We start from the raw sequence: 15531 nt of genomic DNA on the forward strand, positions 1-15531 counted from the left end.
TTCACTCCCCAGTTCAACAAGTATAAGTAACAGCTCTAAAGGAAAAGAAATTGAACTGGGTATTCGAATGGGACCCCTGCACAGCTTCTTACAATTACCTAAGCTCCACGGACAAATGGAGACTTTGATCATAAAAACTCCACTGAATACAACTGTCCGAGTCTCCAGTGACCTGGTCTAAATTTCGTCTTGGCCCCTGGTCCAATTTAGGGAACGGGGGAAAGCTGGGTGGGGAAGGCCCCACGGTGGCCCGCGATTTGCTATAGAACTTAAACCTCAAGTCCCACAGAACTTTTTCCTGCAGTCATAACAGATGAAGCAAGTCTGCACAGATCGCTCTGACTGCTGGGACAGGAAAAGCAACCTAAGATATTATTAGTATACAGACGCGACCGGCATGGCACATGACGCAGGCGCAGCTCAGGCAAAGGCGGCGTGAGGTACAGACGCAAATGCTGCGCGGAAGTATGTCAGGAGTGAGAAGGCCCGTAAGTTAGAAGAAATGTCCTTTAATTTACCTTTTCCTCTCTCTTTGAAGACATCTGTACAGGCAGGTGCAAAGTACTGCAAGGCCAACAACTACAAGAAACCAGGAAATAAATGACATGTGACTCTGAGAACTGACTGCCAAGATTCAAAACGTGGCTGCACAAATAAGTCAATATTGGTTACATTTCAGTGGTCAGAAAATGTTATTATATTTAAGCACGTATATATTCAAACTCCGTCTGGACTCTTCGGTAGCTGAAGTTCATACTGTGGTGTCACTTGAATGGTTCACAGTACGTCAGGGAAGAATCCTTGCTTAGCTTAGAGAAGTGCCCAGAGCATATTTGGGACCCAAAGTCATGGCTAATCATCCTGAAAACACACGGAGTATTGAGGGTTTGTTACTAAGTGGACATGTAGAATATAAAAGAATATACATTCACCAGCAAAACGCATAGTATCACATACAAGGGCAGACTATTCTAGACTGGTGTACTTCAAATTATAAAAACTATAGAAACTGAAAAGTCATTTAAAAAATAATGCGCTTCCTCGCAATAAATTTTTGATTTAAGTGGCATCGAAGTTGGGGCTACTTACGGATAGTAAGAATAATCACAGCAATGATACCTGCGTCTGGGAAAACATGAAAACAGTTTGAAGATAATTGAGCACACAAGGGTCCCAAAGAGTAGTTAGTTGCATTGAATCTTGCTCAGATCATCTATACAGTACAGCAAGCAAAGAGTTCCTCAGTCTCGTTTTAGCACGACTGCTAGTGTGTCCGGGTCATTCTGATCACAGAGCCCTTGGACTCTGATCCCACATTCAGGGGCCACCTTGTGAAACTCTTAACTGGAATAACTTTTCATTGTTATATGTTATAGCCACCACACCAGGTTATTTAGTAAAGCTTATTGGGTACTTGGAATCCCCTAGATGAGAGGAAATTGCCTACATGTCTCCATACTTAAGTACCATTTATGTTTAGCATGTTATCTGGACTATTACAATCACTATAAATGTCAAATTTTGTGAAACTTTGTTCCTTCCTTAAGGACAAATAATTTGAACATGATAGAAATTACATGTAGAACTCCAAGGTTTCATAAGGAAGAGTAATTAATAGCCAAAATAATACCTAATTCTTCAAATTCTTCTAATAATACTGATTCCTTGGGCTCGGGATAGCCTAGGGGAAAAAATAGAAAAAAAAACAAGAAAGACTAAATCTTAATGATCCATAAATACACTGGTTTTTGCTTTTTGTCTTTGTATGAAACTGCTTATAATTTCATTTTCCTTATATATTAATGTTTCTCAATAAAAGTATAAATTACAAATTTATACTTGATGTCATCAGCAGTCTTCTTCTTGTGCACTGATATTTCTTGTGACAATATTCTGTGGTATAGCAAGCAAATTTGTCACTGCCATATCCTCAAAATTAGCCTGAATTCAACATGATTCTACTTATAATTAAAAGATAGAGGACTTAAAAACAATTTAGAAGTTGATCGGGAGTAGAAAGACTCGTCAACATAATAAAAGCCATTTATGAAAAACCCATGGACAACATCATATTTAAGACTGAAAGATTTTCCTTTAAGATCAGGAATAGGACAGGGTGCCTATGTTTGCCACTTCAATTCAACACAATATTGCAAGTTCATGTTAGAGCAATTAGGTAAAAAAGAAATAAAAAGCATACAAATTGGGAAGAAATAAAATGATCTCTGTTCACACATGACATGATCTTTTACACAGAAAACTCTAAGGATTACACACACACACACCACCTAGTACAACTAATAAATGAACACAGTAAAGTCGCAGGATACAAAATCAACATGCAAAAATCAATTGCATTTCTACACACTAATAATAAGCAATGTAAAGAGGAAATTAAGAAAACAATTCCATTAACAATTGAAGGAAAAGGAGCTACCCTATGGCCCAGCAATTGCATTACTATATATTTATCCAAAGGATATAAAAATGCTGACTTAAAGGGGCACATGCACCCCAATGATTATAGAAGCACTGTTGACAATAGCCAAATTATGGGAAGAGCCCAAATGTCCATTGACTGATGAATAGATAAAGAAAATATGGTATATATTTAAAATGGAATATTACTCAGTGATTAAAAATAATGGAATCCTGCCATTTACAGCAATGTGGAGAGAACTAGAATGAATACATTCAATGCATGCTAAGCAAAATCAGTCAGAGAAAGACAAATATATGATTTCACTCATATGGAATTTAAGAAGCAAAACAGATGAACATAGGGGAAGGGAAGGAAAAATAAAGTAAGATAAAAACAGAGCGGGAGGCAAACCATAAGAGACCCTTTTTAAAAAATGTTAGTTTATTTTTCTAACTATAATTTATTGTCAAGTTAGCTAATATACAGTGTATACAGTGTGCTCTTGGTTTTGGGAGTAGATTCACATGATTTATCGCTTACATACAGCACCCAGAGCTCATCGAACAAGTGCCCTCCTCAGTTCCCATCACCCATTTCCTCCTCCCTCTTCCCCCCGCTTCAACCCTCAGTTTGTTCTCTGTATTTAAGAGTCTCTTATGGTTTGCCTCCCTCTCTGTTTGGAACTATTTTTCCCCTTCCCTTCCCCCATGGCCTTCTGTTAAGTTTCTCAAGACCCACATATGAGTGAAAACATATGATATCTGTCTTTCTCTGACAGACTTACTTCACTCACCATACTACCCTCCAGTTCCATCCACATTGTTGCAAATGGCAGGATTTCATTCTTTCTCATTGCCAAGTAGTGTTCCATTGTATATATAAACCAGATCTTTATCCATTCATCAGTTGATAGACATATGAGCTCTTTCCATAATTTGTCTATTGTTGATAGCACTGCTATATAGAGACTCTTAAGTTCAGAGAACAAACAGGATTGCTGGAGGGGTGGTGGGTGGGGGTACGGGAGGGGTGGTGGGTGGGGGTACGGGCTAAATGGGTGATGGGATGAGCACTAGGTAAGTGATGAATCACTAAATTCTATTCCTGAAACCGTAATTACACTTTATGTTAACTAACTTGGATTTAAATAAAATTTAAAAAAGAATAAAAGACTTTGTAATAAACTTCACAAATGAGGTAAGAGAGTTGTGCACTGAAAATTATAAAACACTGCAGAAAGAAATTTAAAAAGACATAAATGAATGGAAAGAAGTCCTGTGTCCATGGACTGGAGGACCGAATGATGTTAAGATGCAAATATGACATGAAGCAAGCTGATGAAGTACAACCCCCCAAAAGCCTAAATATGCTCTTTGCAGAAATAGAAAAATCCATTTGAAAATCCATATGGAATCTCAAGGGACTAGGAATAGTTAAAGCAATCATGAAAAGGGAAAGCAAAGCTAAAAGGACTCATAGTTTCTGATTTCAAAACTTACTACTAAGTACAACAATTAAAATAGAATGGCACTGGCATAAAGACAGATATACAGAGGCACCTGGGTGGCTCAGTCGGTTAAGCATCTGACTGTTGATTTCAGCTAGGGTCATGCTCATGGTTTGTCAGTTCGAATCCCACATCAGGCTCTTAGCTGATGGCACGGAGCCTGCTTGGGATTCTCTCTCTCCCTTTCTCTCTGCCTTTCCCTTGCTCTCTCTCTCTCTCCAAAGTAAATAAACATTAAAAACAAAGACATACAGACCATTGGAATAGAAGAGATGCCACAAAATAAACCTTTGCCTATATAGTCAAATAATTCTCTACAAGGGTGCTAACAACATTCAATAGGGAAAGAGCAAACTTTCTCACAAATGCTTTTGAAAACTGAATCTCCATATATACAAAAGGATAAATTTTAACACTTGCTATACACCAAATACAAAAATTAATTAAAAATCAACCAAATACCCTAAATCACTAAAACTATAAAACTCTTAGAAGAAAATAAGAGTGCAGGCTTCATGGTGTTGGATCTGGTAATGATTTATTGAATGCGATGCAAAAGCATAGGCAACAAAAGAAAAAAACAAATAAATTAGACCACATTAAAACTAAAAGCTTCTGTGCATTAAAGGACACTAACAGCAGAGTGAGAAAACAACCCAGAGAATGGGAGGAAACATCTGAAAATCATATATCTAATAAGGGAATGATATCCAAAATATAAAATGAACTCCTAAAACTCAAAAATAAAACAGAAAAACAACCCATCAAAAACAGACAAAGGACCTGAATAGACATTTCTCCAAAGAAGATATACAAATGGCCACTAGCACATGAGAAGATGCTCAACACATTGCTAATTGTTAAGGAAATGCAAATAAAAACCACAATGAGATACTACCTCTTGTATATTACATATATTCTAATGGTTATTATCAAAAAGCAGAAAATACTATGTGTTGGTACAGGTCAATAAATTGAAACTTTTTTGGTTTGAGAGAGAGAGCACAAGTGAAAGAGGTAGAGAGAGAGAATTCTAAGCAGGGTCCATGCCCAGCGTGGAGCCTGACATAGGGCTGGATCTCATGACGCTGAGATCATGACCTGAACTGAAACCAAGAGTTGAACGCCTAACTGACGGGGTCACCCAGGTGCCCCAAGAAATTGGAACTTTTGTGGATTGCTGATGGGAATGTAAATGGTCCAGCCACTATGGAAGACAGTATGGTTGTTCCTCAAAAGAATAAGCATAGAATTTTCATGTAACCAGCAATTCTACTCCTAGATATATAGCATCCCAAAATTGCAAACAGGGGCTCAAAATTAAAAGTTAACAACTGAAAACAAGACTCAAACACTTGAAAGCCAATATTCGGAGAAACATAATTCAGAGTAACCAAAATGTGGAAACAACCCAAGCAATTGTCTATCAACAAATGAATGAATAAACAAAATGCACAAAACAGTGGAATATTATTCAGTCATAAAAAGGAATAAAGTTCTGATACATACTACAAGGTGGATGAACCTTGAAAACATTATGCTACATGAAATAAGGCAGAAATTATTCCACTTCTATGAAGTAGGTCAACTAGCCAAATTCATGAAGACAGAAGACAGAAGAGTCACCCAGGATGGGGTGGGGGTGGGGGGGTTGAGAGTTATTGTTTAATGTGTAGTAAGTTTAAATTTGAGATGATGAAAAAGTTTTGGAGATGGATAGGAGTGCTGGTTACAAACAACGTGGATGTACTTCATGGCACTGAAACGTCCACTTAAAATGGTTACAACAGTAATAAAATATAATACAAGTTTATCTAGAAAAACTAATGTACAGAATAGTCTAAACATTGCTGAAAAGGAAGTGTTCTGCCAGATATTAAAACATATTATAGTGAGGAACCTGGGCAACTTGGCTCAGGTCATGATCTCATGGTTCACAGGTTCAAGCCCCATGTTGGGCTCCTTGCTGGGAGTGCAGAGCCTGCTTGGGATTCTCTCTCTCTCTCTCTCTCTCTCTCTCTCCCTCTCTCTCTCTCTCTGCCCCTCCTCTGGTCTCTCTTTCTCTCTCAAAATAAATAAGTTTAAACAAATAAAATAATAAGCAAAAAATAAAACATATCATAGTATTACAGTGGGAAAAAAACGATTCAGTGCTGTCACAAGAATGGCCAGAGTTCGAAGAAGCATAAAGATGACTAGAATACCTATGAATTTAATGACAAAAAGAATTGGAACTTGAAAACAGTTGGAGAGAGGACAACTTATTCAACAAATGTTGCTACTTCACCATCACAAGGGGGTGGTAGAGCAGAGAAAAGACCTGTCTCACTCCATTTATCACAATGAATTTCAGATGCACCAATGATTTAAATACAAAGAATACAATCAGAACACATGTTTATAAAGTTTTAGCACAGGGAAAGCCTAAAGCTTTTATAAGAAAGATGGAACACACACAGCCATTAGGGAGAAGATCAATACATCCATTAGCCCATCTACCTATTAATGTAAAATTTCCATACATGTAAAAGGCCACTAACAGAATAGTTAAATTAATAAATATGGTATACATTTCAAAAGTCATCATTGGAAAGAATGGCAATAAATCTAAATACAACCCCAAATTAAGACATTCAATGGAAAAAAGGCAAGTTTCAAAAATCACATATGATATTGCCAATTTTGTTTAAGATAAAAGAAAAAATGCCCAGCTATATGTATAACTGCACATCTAAGGATGTTGATGTACAGAAATAAAGAGAAACCTTAAACTGTTATCAGTTGTTAATTCAGCTAAAAGACTAGAGAAAAAAAGGCTAATTCTTTACTCGGTATACTTCACAATGTTTGAAGATTTATACCACTCATGTAACAAAATGTTATAAAAAGCAATCTATAATCTTAAAAGAAAACTGACTGGTGAAAATAAGACCCAAAACCCCTGAAAAAATGTTCACTTCATATTAAAAGTGTTTTAACTTATAATAAACTCTCATAAATCAACAAGAAAAATATTTTAGAAACCTAATTTTTAAAAAATGAGCAAAGGGCCTGGATAAATCAATGCAGACTAAAAAGTTCAAATTCACTGATGACAATTAAAGAAATGAAAATTAGAACCAGACATAATGTGACAGTCATCACCTCATTAGGTTATTAACAATATAAGCAGGAGAAATCATTACTGAACCTGGATACTTTGAAACTGGAGGTTTGGTTGGATGAGTAGGCTTGAAACCTGGAAAAATAAAGTGGATACAATTCACTAGCCTTATAAATACAAAATTATGGATTTAATTTTGAGTTTTTATTTTCAAAAAAGACTCATTTCTCAAAATGAAAAATACAAATATCTTCCAAATTTTGCGAATCTACTTCTGGGAATTTAACCTAATGTATATTTGCACAAGTTCAGAAGCATGTATGACTAGAAGTTACCTAATAGTAGATCATAAAAGTAATGTGTTCAGAGTAGACACACATATCTTGAAAAAAAAATACCATCCAAGTCATATCATACTACATGAGAAGTTGTACCTTTTTCTTTTCTGCCTAGTATTTCTCTGACTTAAAAAATATTTGCACATTTAGATCTGCTTTAACACCATTATATGTTGTTGGTCCTTTTGATATAGTCTTTCTCTGACTGATGAGAAAAAATGATTGACAGTCCTGTGGAGAGTTTTGATTTTTTATTTTTAAAAAAAGATCCCTGTAGTTTCTCTTCTTTACAAGCCTTTTCTTACAGATTTTCTTCTAAAGACTAAACTGTATCAGTGTTTTATAAATCCTTTATGAAATGCTTATGGTTCAACTCTTTAAAAAGAGCATATCAACAAACATAGTATACCACAGTGCATATACCCACTAGGACCATGTGAGTAAATATGGATGGGTCATGGAGTATAAATGTCATATGCAATCTTATGAGATCAGTCCACCAAAAAATCATTTCTTTCCCTCCAAACTTCATGGCACTCAACTAAAGCACACAAGGAGGCTATTGGGCACTAGGTTTACAGGAATTATTAAAAACATATTCTAATTACCATACTAACATGCATAATTCCACAAATCCTTTAAAATAGTATGGCCACAGGAAATATACAAATAAATTAAGTCATTAATCAAGATCTGTCTGAGTTCAACACTTTCAAAAAACAGGAAGCTGAAGTCCACAGAAATGAGGTTACTTGAGTGAGCTGAGCCACACTAGCACCTTCACATGAGTGAGGTCAGTCCAGGCTAATGTCCCACCCCCAATTCCTATTGTCTCTTGCTTCTGATGCAAAGAGAGGCCAAAGATAGCAGCACTGAAATCAGGAAGTTATTTCCTTCCAACATGGCAAAATAATCTTTTGAGTCTTAAACAAAGTAGCTGACCTGCAAGAGATCCTTCATTTCATTTCAGTGAATAAGGATGTTTCCTGCCTTTCAGTTGCTATGAAGTTCAGGTGCAGTTGCCAAATAAAAACGCCCAGTGAAGAGAAAAAGCATAATTGTATGAAGTTGGAAGGGGTGGGGGTGGAGACAGAATATACAGGTCTTATTTGGAGATAGCAGATATTTTCCAGTTTAAATTGTGCTACATAAAAAATAAAAAACTAAACTGGTTGTAGTCCAGCAAATGAAACATAGTCCTAGACCAGGAAGATACCCTAAAGGAGCAAACAAATCACTTTTAAAAAGAATGAAACAGCAAAGTCTACCCAGAAAACACACATGTTAAAAAACAGAAGCCATAGGCCTTTCTCTTCACTAATATTAATTCGAGTGATGCTATAAGTCACATGAGCTACATATACAAGCTTCCCATATGCCAAGCACTACGCAAAGTGTTACATGCATCCCACTTAAACTGTATGTAACCTTCCCAAGTTTACATACCTGTGTATATCTGTGGACTATGCCAAATAATTTTAGAAAAACTAAATAGAACTAAAATGGCTGTAAACATGTCCTTCATCCTTTCATTACTCAAAATGATGAATGACTATCAATCACATGAATGTAAAGGATTTTTGTAAAATATAAGCAGGAAAGTACAACTCGGAATGACTCAAAATTAGAGGTTTTATATGGGGAGAAATCTGTACTGAAAAAAACATAATGTAGAATCAACTACTTCAGAATTACTGTTTTCATTTCATTTATATGAATTATGCCTTTTATTCCTGACTTAATATATGTAAAAAATTCTCATGCTTCAAACTACTCTAAAAGTGGTTGCTATACATTTTTACACATAAAAATACTAAATGAGAAATTTATATACCTGTGTGATGCAGATAACGTGTACAGACCCTATGAAAACATACAAAATCACAGCACAGCAATGATATCATATCTCTATCATGTAAATAAATACAAGATGGAGTAAAATACTAAAATGTTTTTCTTTCTAATTATCCAGTTTCATTGATATTTGGTGTCAAAAAATTAAAACTAAGAAGAAAGAAAGATGGAAAAAAAACATTTGTACCTTTAATACATGTCGGCATATCAGGTTCCCAAGTATTTTTCTCACCACAGAACACTGGGTTGCTGCCATTAAGATAAAAACCCGGGAGGCATTCAAATAGAACCACTGCTTGGTAGGAATATTTTTCTCTGACTCCTGATACCAGTCTTCCATTCACAAGTACTGGATGTTCACATTTGACCACTGAAAAGTCGAGAAACTCTAGAATTAATGGAAAGCTGCTTTAACATATGATTAGAAAAAAATAGTGTCAAGGAGTAATTTCCAAAGGGAAGAAACATTCAAGGAATGAAAGGCAAGGTGTTAATTAAAAGAAAAAAGAAATACCCAAGAAACCTTTATACATATGCACATTTGAATTCCAAGGAAATGGATTTAGAGAAATCCAATAACTTTTTTCCACCAGAAAGACTGCCATTAGAGTTTATTGGCTTTCCTACGTTTTTTCCCATTACTGACAACTTTTCAGAAGGGTCTGACCACCACATACAAATTCGAGGCACGTTCAAGAGCAACCTTTGATCTTCATCAGCTCTAGGGATTTTTTTTAAAGGTCACGTTGACCCTGTTGCAGTACCCTGCTTTTTAGAGAGGTAGGAAAGTCTTTTCTGAGAAGGTCATACTTGAGTTCAAATTTAAAAGTTGAAAAGCAAGTAGCCATGCAAGGATATGCAAAAAGAAAGTTCTCAGGTAGCAACAACATACATAAATGGGGTGTTCAAGAAACAGAAAAGCCAATGGAATTAGGGCAGTGTTTTCCAAACGTCTTGGCCTGCGAGCCAAAGATCAACTTACCAGTTGTAAGCTGGTATATAAGCACACAGGCCTGAAATACAAGTCAGCCTCATACCAGCCTGCTCTGCTATTTCCCACTCTGCTCCACCTCTTAAGAAGTAAACATGGATGGAACTTGAGAGTGTTATGCTGAGTGAAATAAGTCAGGCAGAGAAGGACAAATACCATATGTTTGCACGTATAGGAGGATTAAGAGGAGAAGAAGGGAGGAAATAGTTGGGGAGAGGGAGGGAGGCAAACCATGAGGGACTCTTGAATGCTGAGAACAAACTGAGGACTCATGGGGGTGGGGGGGAGGGAGGTGATGTGCATGGAGGAGGGCACTTGTGGGGATGAGCACTGGGTGTTATATGGAAACCAACTTGACAATAAACTATTGTAAAACAAAAAAAAAAGACGTAAACTACTGCTCATGACCTGATAGGTGGATTTCAGAATCTATTAATTAATCTATAATTAATCTTTTCACCGTTGTGCTAAACCACTGTTAACTGCAGTAATGATTTCCTTTAAGTTTGCTAGACATAATTTACATACCGTAAACCTCGACTTTTTAAGTGTAACGCCTGTGTGAGGTTTGACAAAGACAAATAATCATGTAATTACCACAATAAAGACACAGAAAAGTTCCATTGCCACCCAATAGTTCCTCATGCAGCTCTGTAATCAACCCTTCCCAACTCCACAACCACCTTCACCAACCAGTCGAATACTGATTTCTTTACTATTCCTAAAGAGCTGCTTTTCCAGAATGTCGTAATGGGATCACAGCCTCTGAGTATGAGTTATTTCACTTAGCATCATGCATTTGATAGTCATTCCTATTGCTGCTTGGATTAGAGCTCACTCCCTTTGATTGCTGAGTATAATTGCATTGTATGGTTGTAAAATGGTTGTTTGCCATTCGTGAGCTGAAGGACTGGTGGGTTGCCTCTGGTGTGGGACAATTATGACTAAGGCAGCTGAATATTCTCACACAGGTTTCTCTGTGAACCTGTTTTCATTTACTCGGATTGATGAGTTGTACGGTAAGGATATGTTTAACTTTATAAAAAATGTAAAAATATATTCCAGAGTAGTCATACCACTTTGTATTCTTAGCAGCAATATTTGAAAATTCCAATTGTTCTATATCATTGCTGGTACTTGGTATTGTTAAGTTTTTTTTGTATTTAATTTCAGTTGTTTTATCAGGGGTGTCGAGTGGTATCTCTTTGTGGTTTTAAATTACATTTCTATAGTTACTAATTATATTAAGAAATTTTCATGTACTTTTTTGACATCTGTATATCATGTCTGTTGAAGTAGGTCTACTCAAATATCTTATCCATTTTTTTAAAATTGGTTTGTATTCTAAGATTGAGCTTGGAGAATTCTTTATGTATCCTATGATACATAAAGAATAAAAGTTAGATAAGTTATTATCTGATACATGCTTTGCTAATATTTTCTCCCGGCCTAGTACTCTTTTCTCCCCCTATTCCTTTAACAATTCTTTTGCAGACCAGAAGTTTTGAATTTGGAACATCCAATTTTTTTTTCCTTAAAGGATCATATTTTATGGGTGGTATTTAAGAAATTTTTGGCTAGGTCACAAGTACTTTGTATGTTTCCTTGCAAAAATCTTACAGTTTTAGGTTTTACATGTAATTCTATGATTCTTTTTTTCTAAAATTTATTTTTAATTTTTAAAAACTTTAATTGCTCTTTTATTTTTTTAGTATGAGAATTACACATCAGAGTTCAACAGGTAGAATTCATTATCCAAAGAAACATAAATCATTTTCAGTTTTTCCTTTTTTATATATTTTTAACTTTATTTATTTAAATTCAAGTTAGTCAACATACCGTGTAGTATTGATGTCAGAGGTAGAATTCAGTGATTCATCGCTTACATACAATACCCAGTGCTCATCACGACAAGTGCCCTCCTAAAGGCCCCTCACCCATTTAGCCCATCCCCCCACCATCCTCCCGTCCAGCAACCCTCAGTTTGTTCTCTTGTATTTAAGAGTGTCTTACGATTTGCCTCCCTCTCTGTTTTTATCTTATTTTTCCTTCCCTTTCTCTATGTTCATCTGTTTTGTTTCTTAAATTCCATATATGAATGAAATCACATGATAATTGTCTTTCTCTGACCTATTTCCCTTATTGTAGTACACTCTAGTTCCATCCATGTTGTTACAAATGGCAAGATTTCTTTATTTGATTATGAGTTTATATACAATGTTACATTAGTCTCAGGTGTACAACATGATGATTCACCATCTCTGTATGTTATGCTGTGCTCATCACAAGTGTAGCTACCACCTGTCACCATACAATATCATTGACTACACTCCCTATGCTGTACCTTTTATTCCTGTGACATATTCATTCTATATTGGGAAACCTGTATCTCTCACTGCCTTTCACCCATTTTGTTCATCTTTCCACCTCTCTTCCCCCTGGCAATCATCCATTTGTTCTCTGTATTATAGGTCTGATTCTGCTTTTGTTTGTTTCTCCATTTGTTTTTCAGATTCTACATGAGTGAAATCATACGGCATTTGTCTTTCTCATTCTGACATATTTCACTTAGCATAATACTTCCTAGGTCCATTCATGTTGCAAACCACATGTTTTCATCTCATCCTTTTTATAGCTATGTAATATCCCCCCCCCCCCGTGTGTGTGTGTGTGTGTGTGTGTGTGTGTGTACATATATCACACCTTCTTTAGCCATTCATCTCTCGATGGACACTTGTTGCTTCTGTATCTCTATTCTAAATAATGCTGCAATAAACATAGGAGTGCATATATCTTCAAATAAGTGCTTTCATTTTCTTTGGGTAAATACCCAGTAGAAGAATTATTGGATCTCTATGATTCATTTGAATAAATGTTTGCCCATGGTGCTAACATCAATGAAGGTTCCCTTTTTTTTTCGGCACATGGATATCCAATTGTATTGTACCATTTGTTGACAATATCATCATTTTCCCACTGAATTGCTTGTATACCTGTACACCTGAAGAAAATCAACTGGACATATTGGCAGGTATCTAGTTCTGGACTTAGTATTCTATTCCATTGCTCTATATGGTTATTCTTTTACCTATACCACATTGTCTTGATTATATGCCTTAAGTATGGTTTACGTTAAGTCTTAACATCAGGTAGAGTGATTTGTTTTTTCAAACTTATTTTCACTATTCTAGCAATTTTGTCTTTTCACAAAAATTTCAGAGTTAGTTTAGTTTATACAAAAAGTTCTGCTGGGGGACACCTGGGTGGCTCATCAGTTGGGCGTCCAACTTCGACTCAGAGCATGGTCTCATGGCTTGTGTGTTTGAGCCCCATGTAGGGCTCTGTGCTGAGAGCTCAGAACCTGGAGCCTGCTTCAGATTCTGTGTCTCCCTCTTTCTCTGCCCCTCCCACTCATAGTATCTCTCTCTCTCTCTCAAAAATAAACATTTTTTAAAAAGTTCTTCTGGGATTTTTATTGGGATTGTGCTGAATTTAGATAAATTACAGAAAATTGACTATTAAATCTAATCTTCCAAACCATACCTAATGTATATCCCTTCTTTTATTAAGGATTTCTTCAGTTTCCATTATTAGTGTTTAGTAGGTTTTAGCATTAATATCTTTTGCATATATTGTTAGATTTATACTCAAGAATTTCATGTTTTGGAACTACTGTAAATACTTTAAAATTTTCAATTTTTTTTACAAATATAATTTATTGTCAAACTGGCTTACATACAATACCCAGTGCTCATCACAATAAGTGCCCTCCTCAATGCCCATCACCCATTTTCCCCTCTCCCCCACCCTTCCATCCACCCTCAGTTTGTTCTCTGTATTTAAGAGTCTATTGTGGTTTGCCTCCCTCCCTTTCTCTTTGTAACTATTTTTCCCCTTCCCTTCCCCCATGGCCTTCTGTTAAGTTTCTCAAGATCCACATGAGTTAAAACTTATGATATTTGTCCTTTTCTGATTGACTTATTTCACTCAACATAATATTTTCCAGTTCCATACACATTCTGCAAATGGCATGATTTCATTCTTTCTCATTGCCAAGTAGTATTCCATTGTATATATAAACCACATCTTCTTTATCCATACATCTGTTGATGGAAATTTAGGCTCTCTCCATAATTTGGCTATTGCTGAGAGCACTGCTATAAACATTGGGGTACATGTGCCCCTATGCACCAGCACTCCTGTATCCCTTGGGTAAATTCCTAGTAGAGCTATTGCTGGGTCATAGGGTAGTTCTATTTTCAATATTTTGAGGAACCTCCACACTGTTTTCCAGAGGGGCTGCACCAGTTTGCATTCCCACCAACAGTGCAAAAGGGTCCTGTTTCTCCACATCCTCACCAGCATCTGTAGTTTCCTGATTTGTTCATTTTAGCCACTCTGACCAGTGTGAGGTGGTTATCTCAGTGTGGTTTTGATTTTTATTTCCCTGATGATGAGTAACGTTGAACATCTTTTCATGTGTCTGTTGGCCATCTGACTGTCTTCTTTGGAGAAGTGTCTATTCATGTCCTCTGCCCATTTCTTCACTGGATTATTTGTTTTTCAGGTGTTGAGTTTGGTAAGTTCCTTATAGATTTTGGATACTAGCCTTTTATCTGATATGCCATTTGCAAATGTCTTTTCCCATTCCATTAGTTGCCTTTTAGTTTTGTTGATTAAAATTTCAATTTCTAATAGCTTATTGCTAGTATACAGACATATAATGGTCTTCCATATGTTGATCTTATATTTTGAAACCTTGTTAAAACTTCAGTCATTGGAATCTTCTATACAATCAAGTCATAAGTGAATAGAGACTTTATTTCTTACCTTCTAATGTGTATGTCTAATTCTTTCCCGTGCCTTGTTTTAGTAGCTAAGACCTCTTGTACAATGCTGGATAGAGTGGTGAGGGTGGATTTCCTTCTCTTGTTCCTACCTGGGGGAAAATTAGTCTTTTACCAGTAAGTATAATGTTAGCTCTGAGATTTTTGTTGATGCCTTTTATAGGAATGAAATAAAAGTTTGTTCAGAAATTTTAACCTGAAAAAGATGATGAATTCTGTGAAATGCTTTTTAAAAAAATATCTATTAAGCAGACCACTTTTTTTTTTATTATTTATAGTCTCTTGAACTAGTAAATTATACTGATTAATCTTTGAATTTGAACCAATCTTGTATTTATGGGATAAACCTTACTTCATTATGATGTATTATTATTGTTATATATGGCAGGATTTGCTTTGTTATATTTTGTTGAGAAGTTTTGGTTCTGTTCATTAAAGATACTGTTTATAATTTTCTTGCAATGTTTTT

The 15531-nt window shown here is 35.9% G+C and overlaps 1 protein-coding gene across 2 annotated transcripts in view; it reads right to left on the minus strand.

Annotated features, from left to right (window-relative positions):
• Nucleotides 1-489: 489 nt before the first annotated feature.
• Nucleotides 490-15531, minus strand: part of LOC120230513 (membrane cofactor protein-like) — a 31213-nt gene continuing 16171 nt past the window's right edge. Inside the window, exons 6-10 of one of the 2 annotated variants that reach the window (XM_039230115.1) lie at nucleotides 9412-9594; nucleotides 7120-7167; nucleotides 1631-1681; nucleotides 1120-1125; nucleotides 490-579 (exon numbers count right to left, since the gene is read on the minus strand). In XM_039230115.1, the coding sequence (XP_039086046.1) occupies nucleotides 515-579; nucleotides 1120-1125; nucleotides 1631-1681; nucleotides 7120-7167; nucleotides 9412-9594 (353 nt within the window). In that variant the 3' untranslated portion in view covers nucleotides 490-514. Of the gene's footprint in view, nucleotides 580-1089; nucleotides 1126-1630; nucleotides 1682-7119; nucleotides 7168-9411; nucleotides 9595-15531 lie in introns of both variants that reach the window. The other variant, XM_039230114.1, reaches the window with a different exon arrangement.

The sequence above is a fragment of the Hyaena hyaena genome, unplaced genomic scaffold (assembly GCF_003009895.1).
Source record: "Hyaena hyaena isolate Hyena2069 unplaced genomic scaffold, ASM300989v1 scaffold_43, whole genome shotgun sequence".
Taxonomy (NCBI): Eukaryota; Metazoa; Chordata; class Mammalia; order Carnivora; family Hyaenidae; genus Hyaena; species Hyaena hyaena.